Source organism: Protopterus annectens, chromosome 2.part0 (assembly GCF_019279795.1).
Source record: "Protopterus annectens isolate FY-2018-M chromosome 2.part0, PAN1.0, whole genome shotgun sequence".
NCBI classification, from domain to species: domain Eukaryota; kingdom Metazoa; phylum Chordata; order Ceratodontiformes; family Protopteridae; genus Protopterus; species Protopterus annectens.
The window spans coordinates 262,917,603-262,941,338 of NC_056728.1; the positions used below are offsets into that span (position 1 = coordinate 262,917,603).

A 23,736-nucleotide genomic window follows, 5' to 3' on the forward strand; every position below is an offset into this window, starting at 1 on the left:
CACACACTGCAGCATAAAAATTGTAGCTGCACTCCACTACTTGTAAAATATTTAATTAGTTTGAGTTCTTGCTAACAAAATAAGTTCAACCCATGATATTTTAGTCTGGGTCCAGCTCAAAGAAATTACTTTTCCGATGGCCTTCATGATGGCCTGACTTTGATTTAGCCAAAGCTAGCAGTCAATCTGGCATTGCTTTAACAATTCAATGCATGGCTTTTACACTGACACCTTTGTAAAAGGTTACGGTGCTTGCCTTTACATTGGTTCCAGCAGTGCACATTTACACATGTGAGTATCCAATAAATGAATAAATATATTAAAAAATACAGGCTGGTATCTGGTTTGTTTTTGTTAAATATTACTTTCTGTATATTAACTTCTTGTTGTAGAGCTGCAAAAACATTGACCGTGATAGTTATATTAATTATAATGTGCAAGTTATGGTGATATACCACTACCACATATCCCTGAAAAAAAAGATTTTAAGAATTTTAAATGGGATTAATGAAATCATAATGAGCTATAATTTATAAAATTGTGCTTGACTAAACGCATTTAATCACACCTTCAGAATCCCGTTTAGCAAAAACATCCGCACTAAATTAGGTTCCCTTGACAAGAGCAAAGCCATTTGTACTACCATGTTTTGAGGCTGCACCACCATGTAACACATTCCAAGGTCAGTGCAAGGCATGGAGAAAGAAAGGCACATAGATGTTCTGGCAAAACATGTTATGTACCTGTTACTGAGATGTGGCCATGCTGTTCTCAGTAAACTGTAATTCTAGTGTTTTTGGTTCTCTTTCCTTTAAAATACACTTCCATTATTCTAACTTTCAGTGTACACAAAAATAACGTGTATCATATATTTTTGACATTATCCTTTAATAACTCATATCTTCACAGCTGAAAAGGAGCAGAATGCTCTTTCCCTGTCTATCTTGTCATAGGAAAATACACACGGATACAATCAAAACTGAGGGCACCAACATAATGCTTTTGAGACCCATGATATTAGCTGGTGGGCTTTCCATACCTTACGTGTGGAGGAGAGGGTTCTTTTTAGAACAGACAAAGGAATTCTCCTAATTAAAAAAAAAGGCAAATGCAGAATGGAGGATGACAAAAAGTAGCCTACACCACAAAGGTGATCTTACTGACATAGCTGTATCGTGCTCATTGTAAGGATCACTGCTGCAGTACGAATCATTACATACTGAAAGAACGTTAAAGCATTACCTGAGCTGCCCACTGGCTTAAGATTGGTGAAGTGCACACACCCTACCATACTGCAGTGGCAAACCCACCTGGCTTCTGGAGATGATGCGCAGCTTGTAGTGTCTAGGGAATGTTTGGCTAGAAGCATGAGATGAAATGCTATTGGATTTACATCAAGACAAAAATGTTGTCCACTCTGACAAATAAAATTTCACAGTTGTAGATTTCTGGCCTCCTGGAGGATGTTTAGGACATCTGGAAGAAAAGATTTCAACTGCAGAATAGGCTTCTACCTTCCAAGCTGCAGGTTACATGTTTTAGATCTGGGTGTACTACAGTCTCTTGTTGTTATGACAGAATGCTGTATGATATGGAAAAAACATTTGAGCATCTTCTGTTCAACTCCTTCAGCAGAAAAAAATGTTGTCTTGGCCAGAGCAAACAGCTAGGATCAAATGTGCTTTGTCCTGCATAGCCTTTATCAAGGGCAGAGAAAAGAGAGTAGACATTTGATCTAAGGAATGGAAAATGTGCCCACTGCTATGGCTATCTTGCAAGGTGTACTTGGAGCAAAAAAAGTACCTAATGCCAGAGGAGAAAGAGATGCAGTTCTAGAACTTAGCTGAAATTTCCAGTTTGCTGCCAGATGAAACAAAAGTTCCGCAGCCTCATGTACAGATGACAATATCAGGAAATACTAGAGAAAGGACAAGATTAACTTTTCTAAAACTACAAGACCTAAAGGAAAAACTCCAGCCTTAAAATGGAATGTTCAAAGATGTTCAAAAATCTACATGGAATAATATGGAAAGAACAACAGACATCATTGTGGACATGAGATAAATCCTTGAAAAGGCAAAATAATAGGAAAAATGTTATCTACACATGCTTCACTGAGTATAGCAAGACCCTTTACTGTACAAATCGTGAAAGACTTTGGGTCACACTGACATGCATAGACATGGATTAGAATGATTAAAGTTGTATGACAAAGCTGCTTACTTTCCCCAGGTCTTTGTTGAAATATCGGCATACCACAACATTGAATATAGGTATGTCAAATCTCATCTCACTTAACTGGCTTTTCACCTAAATGCTGGAAAGTCTAAAAATGGCATTTTTGCAAGAGGCAAGCTCCCTGCACCCTACACCCCCCCATATTATATATTCCAAATTTGAGATCACTTCACAATGGGAAAAGGGCAAACATCTGATCCCAAGAAATACAGGCATTTAACTGAAAAGCTGATTTGATGAGGTTAGAGTCGACATACTGATGTTTGATAGCGTGGTCTGTTGATATTTTGACATAGACCCATTTCTCTACACCTGTTTAATTTGTATGTATAACAAATCATCAGGGAAGTATCACAGTATGAAGGCAATAGAGGTATGAAAATTGGAAGAAAATTATCAACAACATTTGCTATGTTGATGGCACCACATTACTGGCTAAAAGTAAAAAAATGAACAGAATTGTCTGCTTATCCATTATAAAACAAAGTTTAAAAATGGGTTTGTACATTAATATACAGAAGATAAAGATCTTGACAACTGGTAAAATCAACAAATTTGTTCTAGATTTTGAAGAGAAACAAAGAGCAGGCCGCTTCAATTTACATGATCAATAATCAATAATGGAATGACATGTGGTCAAGAAATCTGACAGTGAATTGTTCTAGATAAGATCTTCACGTACAAAGTTCTATCATTGTGTATAAGGATTCAGTCTGGCCTAGCTACAGTAGTTTGAGAATGTCCTATAGATGTGAAAATTAGTGAAGAAACATGACAGGAAGGAAATCTTTGCCTTTGAATTATGATGTTGGAGAAGAATACTGCATATACCATCTTCTGCCCCCAAAAACAAATCAGTTGATTTATTGGAGGAGATAAAACCCAAGTCTTCTTTGGAAGCTCAGGTGACATGACTTCAACTTTCATATTTTGGACATATGTATAGAGAAAGATCATTAGAAAAAATTATCATGTTTGGCAAGGTCATAAGTCAATGAAAAGAGGAAGGTCAACTTTTTGATCACTTGATGCAATAACTACAGTTAAGGATGCCCCTCTGTGAGTGATTAGTCATCTAACTGAAGACAAAACACTGTTCACGACAACTATCCATACAGCCACCATGAGTCAGCATTGACTTGTCAGCATGCAGCAACTTAACAACAATAATTCTACAGGGAAGCAAACATGTCTATTTCCAAAGTGTCCCAAATCAATTGAGCTCAATAAAACCTTTAGGTTTAGTTCTCACTTGTGAGGACTGGGTATACACCTACTGAGATGATTCTGCCAAAGCATTCTGAGCTGAAACAATGCAGAATGCATGGAACTGGCTGCTTTGAAGCTTGATCTTAACCCAGTATGTCTAATTTGCACAACAGGAGACATTAAATATGTCTGTTGATGTACTGCATTCCCATGTTATTCTCCATAACAAGTCTGAGAAAGCTGAGATATATGGCCAGTCTGAATACCTGAAGTACATAGAAGATGGATAGCATTTCTTTGATGATGACGATGATGATGAAGTGTTTGGCCTTCTTTTATTCCAAGTACCTTCACCTTCAAGAAATCCAGGCTGGAGCAGTCTGAGATTAGAATCTGCCCTCTTTTGGTCATGACAATAAGCTTACATGGATTGGCTCTTAGCTTCTCCATCCACCTGTCAAACTCTTTTTGGATGGGGAGATGAATAGAACTACTCTGCAGAGGGAGCGTAAGCACTAGCAGCATAGAATACATTGGTATCATTGCAGTTTCCTCTTATGTAGCCTTATTAAGTGAACTATCTGGATCAAGGAGGACATAAAATCATGATCCTTCAAGACAGTCCTTACAGTCATAAAAGGTAGGATATGTCTGAGAAAAGAATGCTATCCTTTCCTTCAGAATGGTCACTCTGAAATTCTTTGTGCGGTGGATGGATCCTAAGAAGAATATAAGAATATGGTTTGTCTTTTGTGTGTGTGTGTGTGTGTGTGTGTGTGTGTGTGTGTGTGTGTGTGTGTGTGTGTGTGTGTGTGTGTGTGTGTGTGTGTGGGTTAGCCTGGACTTCTTAAGGTTGAGGGGTACCCCTAGTCTGGTGAAGATGTGGGCAGTGGATCATCCCTAGACACTGCCTGAATCAGGTAATTGTCTAGACACAGATTAAAGTTAATGCACCATAGCCTGATATGGACAGAGACAAGATCTAAGTATTTTGTAACTACTGTGAGAATAGTGGAAAACACAAAGGACAAAGAGGTGAACTGAAAATGTTCTGACTCCCAATAGCAGCCAGAAGAGCGGTCTGTACTCCTTTAATACATTAATATCCAGGTATGAAACTGGCTGCACAGAGCAGCAGGATGGAGCCCTGACTGCAACCCCTGATGACCCAAGTTTTGTCTCAGTTGCTGGATAAGCCAACTTGAGGGGATAAAAAGGTGATGCTAGTACAATCTTATTCTTGCAGAGAGGAGAGACTGGAGTTTCTTATTGCAACTGGTAACCCCACTGTGGAGGTCATTATGTATATCCTAGTCTTTAAACAGACTTCTGTCAGTTTAGTAGTGTGGGGTTAGGAGTAGGTATGTTATCATGTAAGGTGAAGCATGTGAAGTCATAAACCTGCTACACCACAGTTAGGGATTCCCCACCCCTTTATACTGAAAACTTCCCACCCCTATCTGTTTATGTGTTGCCTGCCTCCTGATCCTCTTCCTTAAATGTGGATGCAGTCTCAGAGAGAAGACCCACAAGGCAGACCTACCTCGATGAGGCTCAATGTATGTGTTGTAATGGATGAGGCGGGATTTTGCCAGCCCATAAGAAGGGAACAAATACTGTTCATGAGGGAAGGATGGAAGGCAAGCACAAGACGGGGTAGTAAAGCTAAAAAAAAGATACTCAGGCATGCATCCTTCATTTCCAGAGTGATCACAAGTACTTCTGATAGCAGAAGGCAAAGGAAGGCCTTCAGGGCCTACAGTCTGAATTTCTTTACTACCAGAAACGTTTTCAGATTAGATAATTCCAATATTGAGCTCCAAAGCCTGCCTTTTTCTAGAAACTATAAATAGTTCTGGGATAGAATTCTTGCCTTTTGTTCAGAAAAAAAAATTCCTCTATAAACATTGAAACTGGCATGCTTTTTAGAACTGATTTTGCCAGGGAGACCTGACTTGGGGGAATAGAAGGCATTCCTGTAAAGGGAAGATCCACGTTAAAATCTGTTTTGTATCCCGACCTTAACACATTTCATTATCCAAAGATTTATAGTCATTTCAAACCACTGAAATTTGAACAAGGAAAATCTGCATCCTAGATGTCAAGGTGGAGCAAGGGTCAGACAGAATGTAGTCAAAACCGGGAGGTGTCCTCTGTTTAAAGGATGCATTGGGGACCTCCTCACACATATCTTTCAAGTACTTAATAATGTTTCTTTGATATTGAAAAATTTGAATTTGGCAGCTAACAGCTGTTTTCATAGAGTAGCTGACATATGCCTTCTTGCTGAATTTATCGAGGATATGACTTCTTTGTTGTTAGGTAAGGTATTATTGGCAGGCATCCGTTTTGATCCCCTAGCCATATCTAAGGACATGATGGAAGAATCTTCCCTTATATTTTTTATACAAATACTTAAATGTCTTTTCCAATAATTAGAAATTGTTGGGCTCCCTAAATGCTGCTGGCTGTGAGGCAGGATGTTGTAAGGAGTTGACAAAGGTGCCCTTGAATGCCTCTATACCTGGAAGAACAGTATTTGAATTGGGGTCTTTGCTCTCTAGTAAATCAAGGTGATGAGTATGAGAATGAGAAAGCTCTTTACCACTGCATTTAAAGTGTTTCCTTACTAAAGTCATTGTTTCCCCAAGGGAGATATCCTCTAGGTTGTGGGAGGAAACTGAGGATAGGACTCATTGCCACCTGTATCATAACAAAGTGGAGAGTGGGTCTGGGAAGAATAGGCAAAGTTCACTTCTTTGTATGTACTTGAGTTGACAAAATTGGTGGATTTTTTTTCTCTCTTTCTGTCCAAGAAGTAGAGGGTTTACCAAGCAGTCATGGCAGAACATGGATCCTGTCTCTGTCATGACACAACATATTCCTCAGTGAAATGCTGCTAGTCAGAGATGAAAAGGGCCAAATAGGCATCCATGAGGTGTCTGCAGCAGGTATCAGCCTTACTGGATACAGCCTGGGGAGGCTCTGTCTGCTTAGATTTCCTTTGCAAAAAGGAAAATAAAGTTTGCTTTATAGGTCATGTAGGTTCTTGAACAAAAATGGTTTGTGTGTGTGTATATATATATATATATATATATATATATATATATATATATATATATATATATATATATATATATATATAATTACAGATGGAAACAGAGAAGAGTGGCTTCAAACTACATGAGGAACTTGATGGCCTTCTGCAGATGTCTGGGAACTAGCAAACAGATGAATTGCAACACTGATTCCTAGAGAGGCCCAGAAAGACTGTGATTCAATTGTCCAGTTTTCAGCCTCTGAAGGGACATCAGCAAGTAGGACTATAACAGAATGAAATGTCAGAACCAAGGGCTGATAAACTTATGCCTCTGCAGAGCTGACACCTCTGTCTCTCAGTAGGACTGATGGGTTACAAAGGCCTCATGTTCTCTGACTCAGGATGCCTTCATGGTTATTTTTCTATTTTTGTTTCTAGGTTATTTGGAACTCTTACTGACTCTTTTGGAAGACAGTTGTTCCTGACTTGTGGAGAGGGCAACCCTTGTCCTAATTCAAGGAGTTTTTCATGCTCTGTAAATGCACTGCAGCTCTGTAGACCTCTTTCATAAAGTAGTCTTTTTGTTAAAAGGAACAAAAAATTTACTTTCAGGTATCTTTGTTGAGAATCCTTTGGCGGAGTCTGTTAGCCACAAGCATACTTATTAGTGACCTTTCCTGAGGGTGACATTAGCTTCAGAAACATGCCCAGTCACAGATCTAACAGGCAGACTAGTAGTCCAATACAAAGTACTCTTCACAAGTAGAAAAAAAATCCCCAAAAAGGTATTTATCATTCTCTTGAGGTCAGCTGGATAATATAGAAGGAAAAGAGACTTCTGAATGCTCTTTGAGGAAAAGAAAAAAATGAAGCTGGTATGTGCACCTGTCTCCTTTATCTTGTACATACTACTGATTTCCATGGCAAGGGGAGGATGGCTATAGATGGAGATGGTTGAACGCTGAAGAAGACGGGCTTGATAGACATCTACCTGCTCCATATTCCCATGTTATAATTCATCCTCCATCAGTCATCCAAACATTTTTAATTGACTGAATGTGTCAGCCTGCCAATTCTCAATGAGCTGCTAAACTTAAATAACAGTTTTCTCTGTTGTTGTATTTCACTGTATTGAAACAGTATTTGCTTATAATTAAAATGATTTCCATTTAAGTAGGAAAGCACAGTAGGATGTGAGTTACTCCAGGATTTCTGGCTTCAAGTGGTATATTAAGACTGGCTGAGGATAATTTTACAATGGCTAGATGAATCCTCCAGTAACCCACATCCTGCAGTCATTTTCCGCATTAAGTTAATATGTAATCATAGGACTACTTCTCAATTTATTTCTAAATTTAAATTTAATTTCTTCATTTGGCATTGTTGAAGGACAAATGTCAAGTTTTACAAATATTTGTTGATTACCCTACCTCACTTTTTCATTATTGTTGTGTAGGGGATAAGTATTCACCGCAGGAAGAGTTAGCGACTAATTTCTTTCCATTTTTATTTAGTGCATGTTTTACCATTTATGGGTTCTGTCAGTCTTGCACTAATAGCCATAGCTCACAAAAATGAAAATTAAAGCTACTTAACTGACACAGCTGAAATTACAATCTCCTAACCAATGAAAATAAGTTGACAGAGATGAAAGAAGCCAAGAAAAGGAAAAGCAGTGCAGGTACCCACATGTGTACGTATGCATCTATACACATACATCCAGCTGCAGCACACACGCACACAAACTCAGCTATACTTCAAAAAACTAAGCTCTCCTGCACACTGAAGATTTCTGCAAAAACTACCAGAACAACATCCAAATCACTTACTAAGACTTAAGTTAAGCTACAAAGGCAACATGAACTATGATCTTGCAAACAGCACCACCATCTCTGCAATTAACAATACTCTTGAGTCTTTACCATGGTTTATACAAATAGACATACATCTCTGTGTAGGTCAAAATTCCAGTCTAATGGAGAACTTGGTTAGACAGCATATGTAAGGCTACTGAACTCTTGAGCTTATGTTCATATTTTCTGGACCACTAAATAATACAGTCTTTCAAACAAGTGTGCTAAAATTAAAAATGCAGTGACTAATTTAATCATTTTTTTCAGCTTAGTTTTCCCTGAGACGTTATAACAAACTTTTATTATTGCAAACTGATTTATAATTTTTCACCAGTGAATGTCAGCACTCCCAGTTTTCCCTGACATTCTATAAGTACTACAGACCCTGGCGGGTTGCTCTTTCACTAGTTGACTAACCAGTGGGTGATGTTATACCTCATCAGTCACAACTAGACAATGCACAACTCATCTGTCAGTATTCCTCAAAGGAAAGCATTGTTGACAACGTTTTGGCATAAGATATATATATATATATATATATGTGTGTGTGTGTGTGTGTGTGTGTAAAAAGGGTGTGGGTAGGGGAATCTCATACATAGGGGTGAAGGGAGGCTTGCCCCCCTACTAAATTGCTTTTTTGTTTGCTTTTTTTCATCCAGATAAAATTAAAACTGGTTGTGACTGTCTGGTTATAGCTTGACGTGGCTGTTACAGAACCATTCATTGTGGAACCATTTCTGACTTTCACACAAGATGTTTTTTCTGATTTCACTTTAATAGGCTGTATATAAGGATCACAGACACAAACATGCTTACAATCAAGATAACAGTCTTTGTTTGTGCCATTTTCTGACCTGAAACAATTTATCATCTTAACAATATAGCACTTAATTCTGTCGCTGACCTTTACCCTTGGTGTATTTATCTCTGATATGCTATTTAACATACTCCTGTGACTAAAGAAGAAAATAGCTGCCTTTTTGAAAAGGATGTGCCTGTTTTAAACAGCTTTTCTGCAAAGTGAGCCTTAAAAGAGTATTAAAAATGTTTAAAACTATAAAAGTACAGCCTGTAGCAACTCTGTGGTTCTGGTTTAACAGGGTACGAGGGCTATTAGCCCTACTAGAATCTCTTCTGCTATACATACTTTTTTTTTTTTTTTTTTGAAACTGGGTAGATTCTACTGGCCATAGGACTTTTCTGCGGGAGACCCGGGTGGCTTATACAGACTAGTCAAAATTTACATAGGATATCACAGAACACTGCCTGCTGTTCACTGCCAAGAGTTATGGAAACTTGTACATCCACTAAAGCTACCACTACATCAGGCAAATGGGGAATGATTTAATGTTTTATCCACAGTATCAATGGTCTAGGTAGGTATGCTAGGAGAGTGAGTGCATATGTCATTTTGTTTTCATTTTAAATTTGTTTTCTACACTTGGAAAATATAGAATTAATCTGCACACAGTACCTGCCTAGTAGCCAATCATCAGTATCTCTGCTGTTTTATTTTGTGCCCTCTAAAATGATCTACACTTGCAAAAACTTTAAGTGGAAACGTGATGAAGTATTTGAGGGCAACTATAAACCTTACTGGTTTAGTAATTTGCAGAGGCCATATACATATAGTATACAATAAACACCATGAAACATGCCATCTAATAAAAACTGCTGTGTTACAATTTTCATCTATTATGTCGTTTATCTTTCCATTGTAGTAAAATGCTATCAGAACTTCAAAGGACAAATATATAAGTGGCATTACCTCTTAACATGTTTTAATGTAAACTGTATACATGTAACCATTTTAAAGAAATTTGTTGTTGTTGAGTATAATTATTATGTTCATCTTGTCATATTTCAACAATGAGTTTTAAATGGCTGTTGATTTTTCCATCTGAACACAGATACTGAATGCATTTTAAAAACATGCTGAACTGAATCTGTATTATAAGTGTCATTAACAGACCCCTCAAATGGCTGCACTATAAATCAGGTGGCCTGTCTAAAAACAAAAAATATTTTATAAGGCACATTGATGCAGGGACCTGCAATCTACAGCCATCAGATCTATAATTAGGAAAAGCATAGTTAAAAAATTTTAAAATCCAGTTATAACATTTGAAGATAAAACTTTCTTTTAAATTGTTGATCAATCCCAGTTTTCTTTTTCTGATTGCTCCTTTGGCAAAGTGTGCAGATGTGTCTGATGCCCTCATCAGTACTGGGTGTGCAAAACTGTTTTCCAGAAGAGAACATTCCTATCCGGGGCCATGGCCTTAGTAACTGTAAAAAAAAAAAGTATTAAAATGTTTTAGGCTATATTCTTGATACTACTTGATGACATACATGCACTTCATGTCACTGACATCTTGTAGGTCCTACAACTTCTTTGCTGTATAGAATATGTCATTTTATACTCATGCGCATCTTATTACAAAAAAAAAACAAAACAGTTTATGTCTACAGTAATTAGTCAACCATTTTGATCAGGTGAATCACAAAAAACATTTTTAATCACCTTTATTAACTTATCTCTTAATACACAGGCATGCATACATCAACAGAAAAATATTAACATTTGTCATAGTCATGGATTATGCTTGACATATACATTTTCTTTTTAACAATTATTCATGCCAACATTACCTAAATTGTTCAGTTCCTGACTTCCCTTAAAACGAACTCCTCTAACGGAACATTATGCATGCATTATTCCCACAAACTCCATTTATTTCTGTGTAATTTGCTGCTTTCCTTTTCTGAAGATCCCACCTCTAGTTCTTCTGTCACTTTTAAAATATTCAGTACTTTAATTACAGTTAGTTTAGATTTTGATTTCCATTTTCTAGTAATTACTTTTTTGGGAGAGTAGCATTAAACCTAGTAAGGCTTTACTATATATAGTTAATTCAGATACTCAGGCCAAGCTAAAATGAATGTTCTAAATTGCATCCATTAAATGTAGTTTCTGAGGTAAAACTAAGAAATAATAAACAGTGTGTCTGTGTCAGATGACACACTGTTATAACCTTAAAGAAATGCTTAACCGGCTTATTTTTTCTATATTTTATTAGTAGATTTAATTAAAACCAGAATGTATTACCAAGGAAGTGTGTGGTTAAACTTTGAATGAATCTCTGTGTAGCTAATTATTTAACTCATATTTATTATTAGAGGGTCTGATACACCCTCCTTAGAGCTGCTGAGTAAAATGTCACCCTTCATTTTTCTGTGTGTGAAGCCATGTTAGTTGATTCTGCACTGAACTTATTTGTCCATTGTTTTGCAAAGCCTTCTTAATAAAGCTTAGAAATGCAGAGAGTACATAACTGCCCTCTTCAAATTCTGCAGTCCTAACTACTTACAATTCCACAATATAGATACTTCACGAATTTAAGAAAACAAACTCACGTTCCTCTTTTCTCTGAAATTTCCTTTTTTCTAAAAGTGCATTGTGTTAAAATGAAAAAAAAAAAAACCCATGCCATAACATTTCGTGCTACAAGCTACCAGAGAAGTACTGCATGCAGCTGCAATTCTTTGGAAAGCTACATTTTACTTAAACTACATTAATGGCTTCAGTCCAAACTTCCATTGCTTCCAACACATCTGAAAAAGGAAGAGCTGATGTTCAGATGGTTACATCCTTCACTACATATTATCATATATTATCATGCATCTATAAAAATAGTTTTTCATCATATATGCTTATGTTGATAGTGCATATAAATTGCAAATTGGTTTTGTCTAAAATGCAGTAAACTATGTTTAAAACTGAATTAAAAAAAAAACATGTATAGTAGTTTTTGTTTATCTCTGAGGCTGTTTCAAGTACATTACTTGCACAACTCATTCCCATTTACTACCAGCTGAAGACTTCCAAACCAAGTCCATACAGGCTCCATGCTCTTTGACACCGCCTTTTAAAGAAAAGAATAGAAAAGTGGGCCTACATCACAGATGGCATATGCATGCAATAAAAATCCACCATACTTTATGCCATATGCAAAACTGTTTTCTACCCTTTGGTCTGCTTTTATTATGAGTTTATATTCTCTGAACAGTGATGAGATGTGGGATGGGGGCTTTAGCAAGCACTATAAATTACAAATATGTTTCAAGTATAGCAAAGATCAAAATCCCACAAAAGACACACAGAACCATAGCTAGGGTATCCTGGACCCTTTGCAGTTCCCCAGTCTGGCACCTCAGTCAAGGAACAGAAAGAAAATTCTGGATGCTATTATTATTACACGACCACACCGTTAGCATCATGTGATTGGGCCCCTAACGATTTGTGCCTGGGGCAGCTTCCCCCTTCACCCTACCCTAGCTGCTGCACCTCTGCATTTATATAAATATTAAAAAAAAAAAAAAAAAAAAAATATATATATATATATATATATATATATATATATATATATATATATATATATATATATATATATATATATATATATATATATCATTGACCTTGTGTAATGTCATACGGAATCCCTTTACTTGTCATTCACATTTATATTAGCCTCAGATCAGTATACTTTTTTAGGCAAAACATCTTAAGAAAAGAAATGACAGTTCAAAAGGATTAGATTACACAACTTGAGACTAGTGTCAACCGTCGTAGGACAGAACCTCCTTTTTCAAGCAGAAGGATGGATGGTATCTCACCCATATGGAATGATTCCTCCTTCTTCATGTACTGGTTTAGTCAGCTTAAGTCAAGGATTGGTCTGAGGTCCTTTGTTTCTTTGGGTGCTAAGAAGAATGTGGAGTTCCAGACCCTCTCCAGTCTGGTGGGACCTCTTGGACGGCACTTTTTTGTAGTAGTATCTCTACTTCCTTTTGAATGCCCTCCTTTGCTGGGATGGTACTGTAGGAGGGTTGAAAGTTATGCTGTTGGGAATTTCCAAAAAGAGAATAGATCAGTCTCGGGATAAGATTCTTCTATATCCACTAGTGTGACATGATGACCAACCATGCAGGTAGATGATAGAAAAGATGTTCTCTGACTAACTCTTGAGCAAGACAGTCAGGCAGCAGCTGGAATGAACGTCTGCTCTGTCATGCTTACCTATGTGATTTGACTGTCTGTTTTGAGACTCTTGGGAATTCTGAAATCATAAGTTTTTAATGCCTTTTTGATTCCATTGAAAGGTCCTCTGCAGCACTGACAACTTCACCCCCATTGTTGTGAATATTTTGGCTCCTGCTCACACTGCTACAGTTTGTCGTTAACCTTCTGTGTAAACTAGGAGGTTCCGTCAAAAGGAGCATTGATGGACTCCCCCCTGAAATGGTTAATAAAGTCAGTAAGGAGCAGCCAGGCTTATCTTCACATTGCTGTGCCAAACCATACAATTCAAGCTGCACCATCTGTTGCATTATGGATTAGATGCATGGTCGGCAAAGATATGGAAGCTGTGGTTGTCTTTTGGGCTCCCAGCTGCATCCTCAGGTCACCTACTGACAGCTGTTTCAGAATATCAGACATTTTTTTCACTAAGTCTTTATGAAACCTAATAATATGCACCACATAATTCATGACATTGACTGAAAAGGTACTTGATGCATATACACAATATACACACTTCTTGAGTTTATTCATCATCCTAGATTCCTTGTCTGGGGAAGCAATAGTCTGTGCATTCTTGAGGACATCATTCTTGATGGCAGCTGACACCACTATGGAATCGAAAAGAGGACATTTGTACCAGTGTTGTTGATTTGTTGGGGTCTGCAGCTCTCTGTCTGGTTTTCAAGGTATGGGTTCTACCATGTCTGGTTCCTTCCATGCTTTACAGCACACCACAATCACAGGCTTGTCGGGTGGTGACATTACCCAGGCTCCTGGAGGAGAAGGCTTATAGGCCTGCAAAATCTCTTCCTTTAGGAACCTGGGGTCTGTAGGCCAGGATTCTCTCTGCTTCATCATCTCTTAGATCTTCCCAAAGGTGGTATTTTCTGGAGAGGACAAGGGAGAAACCTCCTCTTCTTCGTAATCTGTATTTTGGGACAGAGACTCTGAAGGGGAATAAATGTGCTTCCTCTTGTACCATCTCTTCCTAAATGGACTGGAAGTACAGTCATCTAAACCCTCCTGGGAAGAGGACACCCCAGATCTCCACACTGTAGGCTTATAAGGTCCTTTAAACTGTGGGAACATTAAGGCTGAAAGGCTGAAAGGCATAGCATTGCCAGTGTCTCAGAGTGGAATCAAAGGAACCTGTACTTTCCCATGCATAGAATTCAGATCAGTTCTTCCCAGTGTCAATGGATAAACTGAACCATTTGGTTCCAGACCCTCAGGCATTGAAGGGACAGGCATCTGTGACACAAAAGTGACATTGATGCAGGCATCCTGTGTGAAAGGCTACAGGGCTAAAGCCAGTGGTGGCTCATGCTATTGGACTGCAGGACTGCAGCCCCCCCCTAGCCAAACAATGAAGATAGCTGCAAGTCCCAGAACTGTGCATGCGTGATCGGCAAGTTCCTATCCAGGCTGCTGTTTAACCAGTCTGGATCGGAACTGCACATGCGTGCTCATCCGGAATGCCATTTCACCAGTCCGGGTTACAAAGAGAGGCATCTGTACAATGATGCTGAGAGGTCTATGTGGTTTGTAACCACATAGAATGGAAGGAGATCGGACTGCAATGTCTGCAGTCACTTACGTGAGAAATTGGACTGCAGTGTCCACTGATTGGCTGCAGAGAAGGAAGGGAAAGGGGATAAGGATGCTGTCTCTCAGGGAAAGAGGGGATTTGTATTTGGCACTCCATTCACTGCAAGGAATATACTCTAAGGGAAAGGATGCTACAAAAGAGGAATATACAGGTACTGTCTCTTAGTGTGTGTGTGTGTGTGTGTGTGTGTGTGTGTGTGTGTGTGTGTGTGTGTGTGTGTGTGTGTGTGTGTGTGTGTGTGTGCATGTATATAATGCCCCAGCTAAATATACCTGGTGGCTAGAGCTACTCAAGCTCAAACCCTGTACCTTAGGTACAGGTAGCAAGAGCCTGAATTCCCTACCCATCACCACTTGTGAAAACTGTTGAGATTTTTGCCTCATATTTTTGTTCTGTTCTGTTCCACATAAAATCTGTGGTTTTCTGGATTTTTGTAATCAGTGAATGACAGGCATTTGAATATCAGACTTCAACCTTTTATTCTAGCAATTTTCTAAGTTTATAAGATCAATATTTGAAAAATGTCCCTATTTTTGGGGCTGTATTACCCCATTATTGGCTTTGTCCTGTTTTTTTTGTGCTAAAAGGTTGAGAGCTATGGTGAGAATTGAATTCACTGAATATGTTTGTGGGCTGTATTCCCACATTATTGGCTTTGTCCAGGTGTTTTGTGCTAAGAAGTTGAGAGCTATGGTGAGAACTGAATTCACTAAATGATAGCCATTTAAGTTTCAGTCTTCCCATCTTTCAAGAAACAGCTGGTTTGGCATAGTGGTGTGCTGCTCTGATTGTAGTGCACAGGTCCTGTGTTCAAGACTTAGCAGTGAAATGTATGGAGATAACACAACATTTTATTCTAGCAACTTTCCAAGATTATACAAGCAATGTTTAAAATGTGTCCCTGCTTTTTGGGCTTTTGTCCCCACCCCCCAATAAAATTTTGGCTTTTTCCAGATTTCTTGTGCTGCAAAGTTGAGAGATACAGCTGAGTGTCAAGTGCATTTTGCAAGCAGCTGAGAGCTTCAGGGGAAGAGAAGTTTAGTGCTGCTTATGCTGAGTCTGCTTGCATTGCTAATAGTATAACAGGATGAATACTTGCTTTTGATGCAGAAGGCTGTGGGTTCTACTCCCACAGAATTTAAATGCATTGCTGATACTGTACTGTGTTGTACTTTTAAAGGGGGTGGATGCCAGTCCTGAGAATGTCCTCTTTGGTGGAGATACCTAGTAACTATGAACCTGTTATCACTTTTCCATCCATTTTCTATTGCAATATTACTAGCTTATTATTTTTTAATGTAACATAGGCAATGTATTCCTCAAGGGCAACAGGTACTTTTTGTAGATGAAACAATGAAATATAAAGTTGTTTGCTAGCAGCAACCTCTTCATTAGTTACATATCTCTTTAACATGGAATTATTTAGATGACTTTTACTTTTGCAGAGATTGTGCATATTTACTGATACTGGTGGATTGTAGAAGTCTGAGTAAACTTTTATGATATAAATGTTCTGAATTGGGCAGTTTTGTCATTATTGGTGCATGCATTTTGTTTCATTGTTTACTGGAAAAATGTTCAAAACAATACATTTAAAATGCCCTCTAAGAAATGTACTGTATTATACAAGGAATATAATTTAATACAATCAGGAAGGTGTTTATTGATTATCTGATCAGCTCAGATATGCCCCCTCCCAGTTCTTGGTTGGATGTGTTTGATTAGGAACCGGTTAAATCAACTGTCTACAAGCACAAACTTTTTTTTGTTACTGAATATTTTCACTGATGCTGAATGCTACTGAAAGAGATGATGCCAGATTGAAGCAATCACTTCTCTTAGATCTTCGTTTATTTTTTTGGGGGGGGAGGACTTATTGTCCACACCTAGGGAGCTAAGTCTGTCGTGTAGGACTTCTGCAGCAAAATTCTCCCGGTTGAACTATACCTCTCAACTGTCCAGATTTTCACAGAATTAATAGATTTTTGATTCTTATTTTGGGTTTGTTCCTCGTAAAATTTGTGGTTTTCTGGCAAATCATTTAGGAATTAAGTCAGTTAATAATGACAGACATTGAGTTTCAGACTTCACACCCTTCAACAAAATGCATGCTAAAGCAAGACCTGATATTCTATCAAATGTCTAAGTTTATAAAAGAGCAATTTTTAGTACTGATTGTTTGCTCCCCCAATATATTTGGCCTTGTCCAGATTTCCTGCATTAAGAGGTTGAGAGGTATGTGCAAATAAATCACTTTATATAATTAGGTATATCCAAACCTCTCAACTATCTCCAATTTTGGCTCAAAATGTTGCTCTCCCCCTAATAATCCCTCCACAAAATGGCAATTTTGGAAGAAACGTGGAGGGTTTACAATTAATAAACAATTGTAATGATCAGAGTTATAGATTACATTTACTTTAGAAATGCATGTAGATTCTTTTATTTTGTCAGCTGCTCAACTTAACATTACTTATATTAAAAAGGCGTCCCTTCTTCGACAGGTTACCAGCTGTATTGTGGGGCTATTTTATATTTTTGCATCGCATTTTTTTATCTGTTTTTCATAAAATTGTGGTTTTCTGGCAAATTAGTGGCAAATCATTAAAGACTAAAGTTAGAAAATAATTACAGACATTTGAGTTTCAGATTTCATACCCTTCAGAAAATTTATACTAATGCAAGACCTACTATTCTATTAGCTTTCTAAGTTTATAAGAGCAATATTTAAACATTGTCCTTATTTATGGGCCTTTGTACCACTTCTATTTATGGCTTTTTCCAGATTTCTTGCTCTGAGGTTGAGAGGTATGACAAATGTGTCAGGGCCATCACCATCAGCCAGAGATACTTCAAATTGTGACATACTTGTTGTACCCCAATCCCCCATGTAGTGACTCTGGATGTGACCAAGCAAGGCAAGGAGAAGTTATGCAGTGTAAGTCTGTAAAGTATCCACCCATCCAAGGTAAACACAAGTACTACAGTGGCTTTTCATCTGTCCTTGATTTTGCAGAATGTTCTGGTTTTCTGTCATATTTTTATACTGTGGATGTATGCTTCATATTATTCAGAAAATGCATATTGTTGCAGTGCCTGTTGCTCTGTGTTTATGTAGCAATATTTTAATGACCATCAGGTAAGCTTTTCTGAGATTGTAAGATGCAAGTAAGCTTTAATAAGCATACTGTTAAAGAATTATCAACATTGAAAGCCTTTTTGTTGTTGCCATGCAGAGAATATTTACATAAATTGATAATGTATAAGCCTTAGGTATTGAAATGCATATGACAGGATTTGTAATAAAGGACAGGATTACAGTAGTATAAGAAGCTCATTACCTTTGTTGGAGACTTGCAGTCATCTTTGCAGGCTTTACCCGTAAACTAAACAGAATGCCATTCTATCATGTGTGGTACATAACCTGTGCAGTAATCCTTTAAGCAATTTATCTTGAGCTTGTTTGTTGTTTGCTGTTCATTTTTTACTTTGATCATGTTTTTTCCATGAAACAAGTAGATAGTTGTTGTCAGGCAGCAGGTAATTTTTGGATAAGAAACATTTTTACAAGTCGGGATAATCGGTACCGCAGAGATTGCTACTTTCAGTATGTTACTTGGTACTTTTATAAAACTGAATATAAATTATAATTAGAACTGCAGTGCAAAGAGAAGTGGTTTAAGCTGAGTGCTGCTTGTTTTTTTATACTTGATTTCGATTGGCATTCCAGTAGTGTATTTAAAAAGTAATTTATTATTTCATGCCTCACAACCTTTTTGTTTCCATCTAGATGTTAAGTAAGCTGTCATGTAGCCAATGCATTTTTTTCTTCTCCACTTCATTTTGTCTTGATTGGACTCTCATAATCGTGGTTTGGCACCCAGGGCAGCATATTTAATTAAAGTCCCAGTTTTTGTGGTTTTGAGCATATCTCCTCCCCTTTCTACTTGGCCACACCCCTTCCCATTGGCACCACCCATTCAGCTGTCTCCTGCAGCCTCCCTTTGATTTGAAGTCACCAGCCACCACTGGCCAAAGCTGCCTCAGAAAATTTGGCACTGAGGGGTGAAAAGATGATCCCCTCAACACTGACTATGGTCCTCGGAAATTTGGGGTTGGAATTGCCACTGGGTACTTGACACTAAACTCTCTGGCTCTAGTTACACCTGACAATGAAGAGGTCAGCATATAAAGAAGCCAACAATTTCTGTAGACATTGGTGTGGAAGAAGAACAGGATCATCTAGCACAGATGTAACATGTATAGGTTTTGGTGTTGATTCCAGCACTGCGAATGCAGAAACATGACCTATAGGAGGAAAATCAGTAAAGGTGGGAATGGGAGCCATTTGAGCCACCTGAGGAGCTATGGGAGCAAAGATAATGTTGTGATGAAGCTGCGCCCTAACAAAGACTGACTTCATGTTCCCAGTTCAATGGAGTAGGCCTTCTAAGGAAGCTGAGGGAACAGAGAAGAAGCTGAGGTAGAGGTAGAAGAAAGAAACCTGGAAAGCCATTGGTCTGAAGAAAACTCACAGCTCTTTACCTCAGTGCTGAGTTGTCATACTGGACAACTGCTGATGAAGAAGACAAGAAGATCTTACCAAGGTAACTATTGAGAATGGCCCAAGTCAGGATGAAGAGTTGGAGGCCCTGGGGACTTTGGTAGGAAACATATTACCTAAGAAAGGTACAGTGGAGTCTTTAGCTGTGCACTTCTCCTTTTATTGCCATCTCCAGTGCTTTGGTGGTGAGGTTGTTGTGTTCCCAGAATGCTGTGTTATCCTTTGTCACTGCTGCACAATGAAGAATGCCTTTCAAAACCAGTTTACCTCTTTGGTTTAGTGAAATATAAGAAGTAAAAGTTTTATAAATGCCATAATTGCTGTCCAAATGCCTGAGCCCCTAGAAATTCAGTGTGCATATCATGTGGGTCTCAAGGGAGTTCTTATACCCACTTGCTTTACATTTCTTGAATCCCTGAGACGTAGCAGCTTTCGCCATTGTAGGCCTGATCTATCAACAAGCAACTACTACTAATGGCTGGTATAGACCACCAACACTTAGAATTTGCCAAATTTATTCAATCTTAACTTCAATTAGAGGAAAACAAAATGAAGGAAGAGGCAGAATACACCTAGTAATGAGAAATTTTAAATTGCTGCATACAAGGGACAGGGAGGGAGAAAAAGGTGATAGCTAGGATGGAAACAAAGTGAAGAACAGGTAGGAGCTAAATTTCTGAAATATATCAAAGTCAAAAGTAAAATTCATTGTCATTTAGGAGTACACAAGTGCAGCCTAAATGAAATTCCGAGTATCAACACTCCAAAGAGTACATAGGAAGCAAGGATAACAAGAACAACAGGATAACATTTCAATTTAAAAAAAGATATTTAATACAAGACCTACAGAAGGATAAATAAACCAATAATAACAGCAAAATCACACAATCCCCTCAGACAGTCATAAGATGAATACTGTACATAGCAGCATGACAGTGTAGGATTGCACATGTTAAGATTGTCATCCTTTGTTCATCTGCATCAGACAAACAGCAGGCAATTGCACATGAAAAAGAAAATATAATGCTACACCAAAGAATAAAAATATATATATACTGCACACTTTTCAGCTGAGCTACATACTGTGAATGATTACTGACTAAATAATCTGTGGCTGGTGTCAGAGTTTATAAGCCTCAACACTGTTGGGTAAAAACTGTGTAAGTATCTGGTGGTCCTGCAGTGGATACTCTGATATCTCTTGCCTGAAGACAGTTGTGTAAACCAGCCATGTGCAGGGTGAGAGGGGTCATGAATCATTCTGGATGCACATTTAATGCTTCTTTCTGCAAAGAGATCCTGGATCGATGGTAGGTTGGTGCCCATGATATTTTCAGCAACTCGCACCACTCTCTGTGGCTTCTTTCTTTCTGCTATTGTACTGTTCCCAAACCAAACTGTGAAGCTGCTAGTGAGAATGTCCTCAATTGCTCCTATGTAGAATGTGGTGAGAACAGTAGGTGGGAGCTTTGCTATTTTTTGAGCCTTCTGAGGAAGTGGAGATGTTGGTGTGCTTTTTTGACCAACTGTTCCATGTTCACAGACCAAGAGAGATCCTCTGAAATGCACACCCCCAAAAACTTTGTAGATTTGACCCTTTCCCCCTCTTTACCATTTATCATGAGCAGTGAGTGTGTTGTTGACCTTTTTCCTGAACTCTGATCTCTTTTGTTTTATTGACATTCAGGTCAAGGTTGTTCTTAGCACACCAGTCAATCAATGAGTCGACCTTGTCTCTGTAAGCTCTTTCATTCTCCCCTTTGATGAAGCCCACAACCATAGTATCATCTGCAAACTTAATGATGTGATTGTTGTATTTTGCAGAACAGTCATGGGTTATACATATGCAGTTGCTAATCAGAATATACATACATACAAATATTTCAAATACGGGCATTAATGCCCTACTAGCTTGACAGTATAAAAACCACTTGTTCCCATAATGTGTCCAGGCTGTTCTTACAAATATCATAACTGGACAGAGGAGTAAGAAAAATTCACTTAGTTGTAGGATATCCTAATAAAGGTTCTTCACCAAAAACTAACACTTTCAAAAAGATTAAACAGATTATTACCCAGTTCCTAATTGTTATAAATGGGGAGAAATATTGATGGACACCACCTGCCGTACAAAATACAGAGGAAGAAACAGATTATGATTCTTTCACTAATTTTGATATACCTCCTACACAAATGCATCCATTGCAAGAAGTACCGAATTCAGCAGCAGCTAGAGATAGCAACGCTGACCCTCTTCAAACGCAACCTGTATAAATGGATTGGTGAATGCAAATTCACTCTGGGGGTGGTATCCATGTCCCTTGTGGACAGGGGCAGTCGGCATTGACCATAGACTCTCTGCGTGAATATTGTTCAACTAACAAGGACAATTGGGGCAACTTGGGATAAACATGGCTAGACTTGTAACGGCTCTTGGACCGTTAGCTTAGTATCCTTCGATGAACCCATGAACCTATAAGAGTAGTGTGCCTTGGGCTGCAGTAGATTTTCAAACCATTATAGGTTCTCTCCCTCCTATTTAGACACATTCTGCTAAATATGCAAAGACTTTAGAAGGACATATACCGTTACAAAATCCAGCTACTGAAGACTTGAGAGCAGTGTTAAATAACATTATACCTCTTGACATTTTCAGAAAAATATGGGAAAAATTAAATATAGGCTGAATAATACCTTAAAACACATGGATGATGGATTTCTGACTGCTAGGAACAACTTTTTAAAATTCATTACCACAGCATGGCCAGCATGCCCCCATACCCTAATTGGGCAAGAATTAAAGATGTTGTGCAAAAGGAAAATGAATCTATTGATGAGCCCTTTCAGTATATGATAAATGTGTTTGAAGCCTTTTCTGGCCATACAAAACCTACAGAAGGAACGGCAGCCAGTGGGTTGTCAACAGCTTTCATAGAGGGTTTGTTACCCCCATACAAAAGCAAATTAAAAAAAGGTTTGTTTAAACTGGCCAAGTTTGGGCATTCATGAAATTCTAAATCAAGCACAATATGTGGCAGATAATAGACTTAGGGAAGAAAAAGAACAAAAGAAGGTTAGTTGATCTTCAGCTCCAACAGTATTATATCAACTGACGATGACATGGAAGGGAAAGAAGAAATTGTGGGGGAAGAGATTTTTTTTCAGATTGTTCCAAACACAACTCCCAGGACAATATCAGCAAAATTATTATCCCCTGCATCACTACAGACACTGCCAAGTATACCACATTTAAATACTTGTTCTAATTATCATCAGTCTGGACACTGGCAAAATGGATGTCCAATGTCTGTACAGCAAACACATTTGTGAAATGTTCAAGCATCACAACAAGCTAAAATAAATAATCCTATATGGACTACTACTTGGCAACCACCAACATGGCAATGAAACAATTAGGACAGCCATTTGCAGGAATCACAGATGTTTCCCTTGGCACTGATTGATAAGGATTGCCCTTTTGTTAATATTCATTTATCCCATTTCTTGTTGATACAGGAACGTCCAGGTCTATGATTACTTCAGCAGATGCTGAATACCTTCCACTTTCTGAACACATGATTCAAGGTGTGGGTGTGTCCACAGTCACTGTAGATTATCCAGAAACAAAATATGTTCCCATTCAGATTAGTCTGCTAAAAGAACAGTATGCTTTTATTGTGGAAAATAATTCTTCCCCTCTAAATCTGTTACGTAGAGATTTATTATGTAAATTATGATGTATATTCTATTGTACACCAGATGGTGTATTTTTAGATATTCCTATTGAACCCTTAGGATCATATTCAAATAACATTTGTAGAGATGAATATGCCCTTTTTGCTTTCCTATCATTAGAATATGATATAGAAAATGCTGGTTTGGAGGAAGCAAAAGTAACCCCTCCACAGCTCTGTACTACACATGAAAATTAAGTAGGGCTCATAAAAGATACAGAAAATATGAGTATAACATTGAAACCCTTTGAGCACCTGTCTATGGTAGTTCAGTATCCTTTGCCTGTAGAAGAGGAAAATGGAATCAAACCTGTTATTTCTGCATTGTCCCAACTCAAAGTCTCTTTAACACTTTTATTTTACCAGATAAGAAATCAGGGTGAAATACGTATCAGTTTGTACAACC

General features: G+C 38.0%; 2 protein-coding genes across 2 annotated transcripts in view; one reads left to right on the top strand and one right to left on the bottom strand.

Annotated features, from left to right (window-relative positions):
- The window catches only part of SRFBP1 (serum response factor binding protein 1), a 1,736,845-nt gene extending 1,735,100 nt beyond the window's left edge, over positions 1-1,745 (top strand). The window contains exon 8 of the mRNA XM_044060738.1: positions 1-1,745. This exon is cut by the window's left edge and continues 1,216 nt beyond it. The gene's annotated coding sequence lies outside the window, so the exon portion shown is untranslated.
- An 8,280-nt stretch (positions 1,746-10,025) lies between these two features.
- The window catches only part of LOX (lysyl oxidase), a 418,783-nt gene continuing 405,072 nt past the window's right edge, over positions 10,026-23,736 (bottom strand). Inside the window, exon 7 of the mRNA XM_044060739.1 lies at positions 10,026-10,629. Within this exon, the coding sequence (XP_043916674.1) occupies positions 10,623-10,629 (7 nt within the window). The 3' untranslated portion in view covers positions 10,026-10,622. The remainder of the gene's footprint in view (positions 10,630-23,736) is intronic.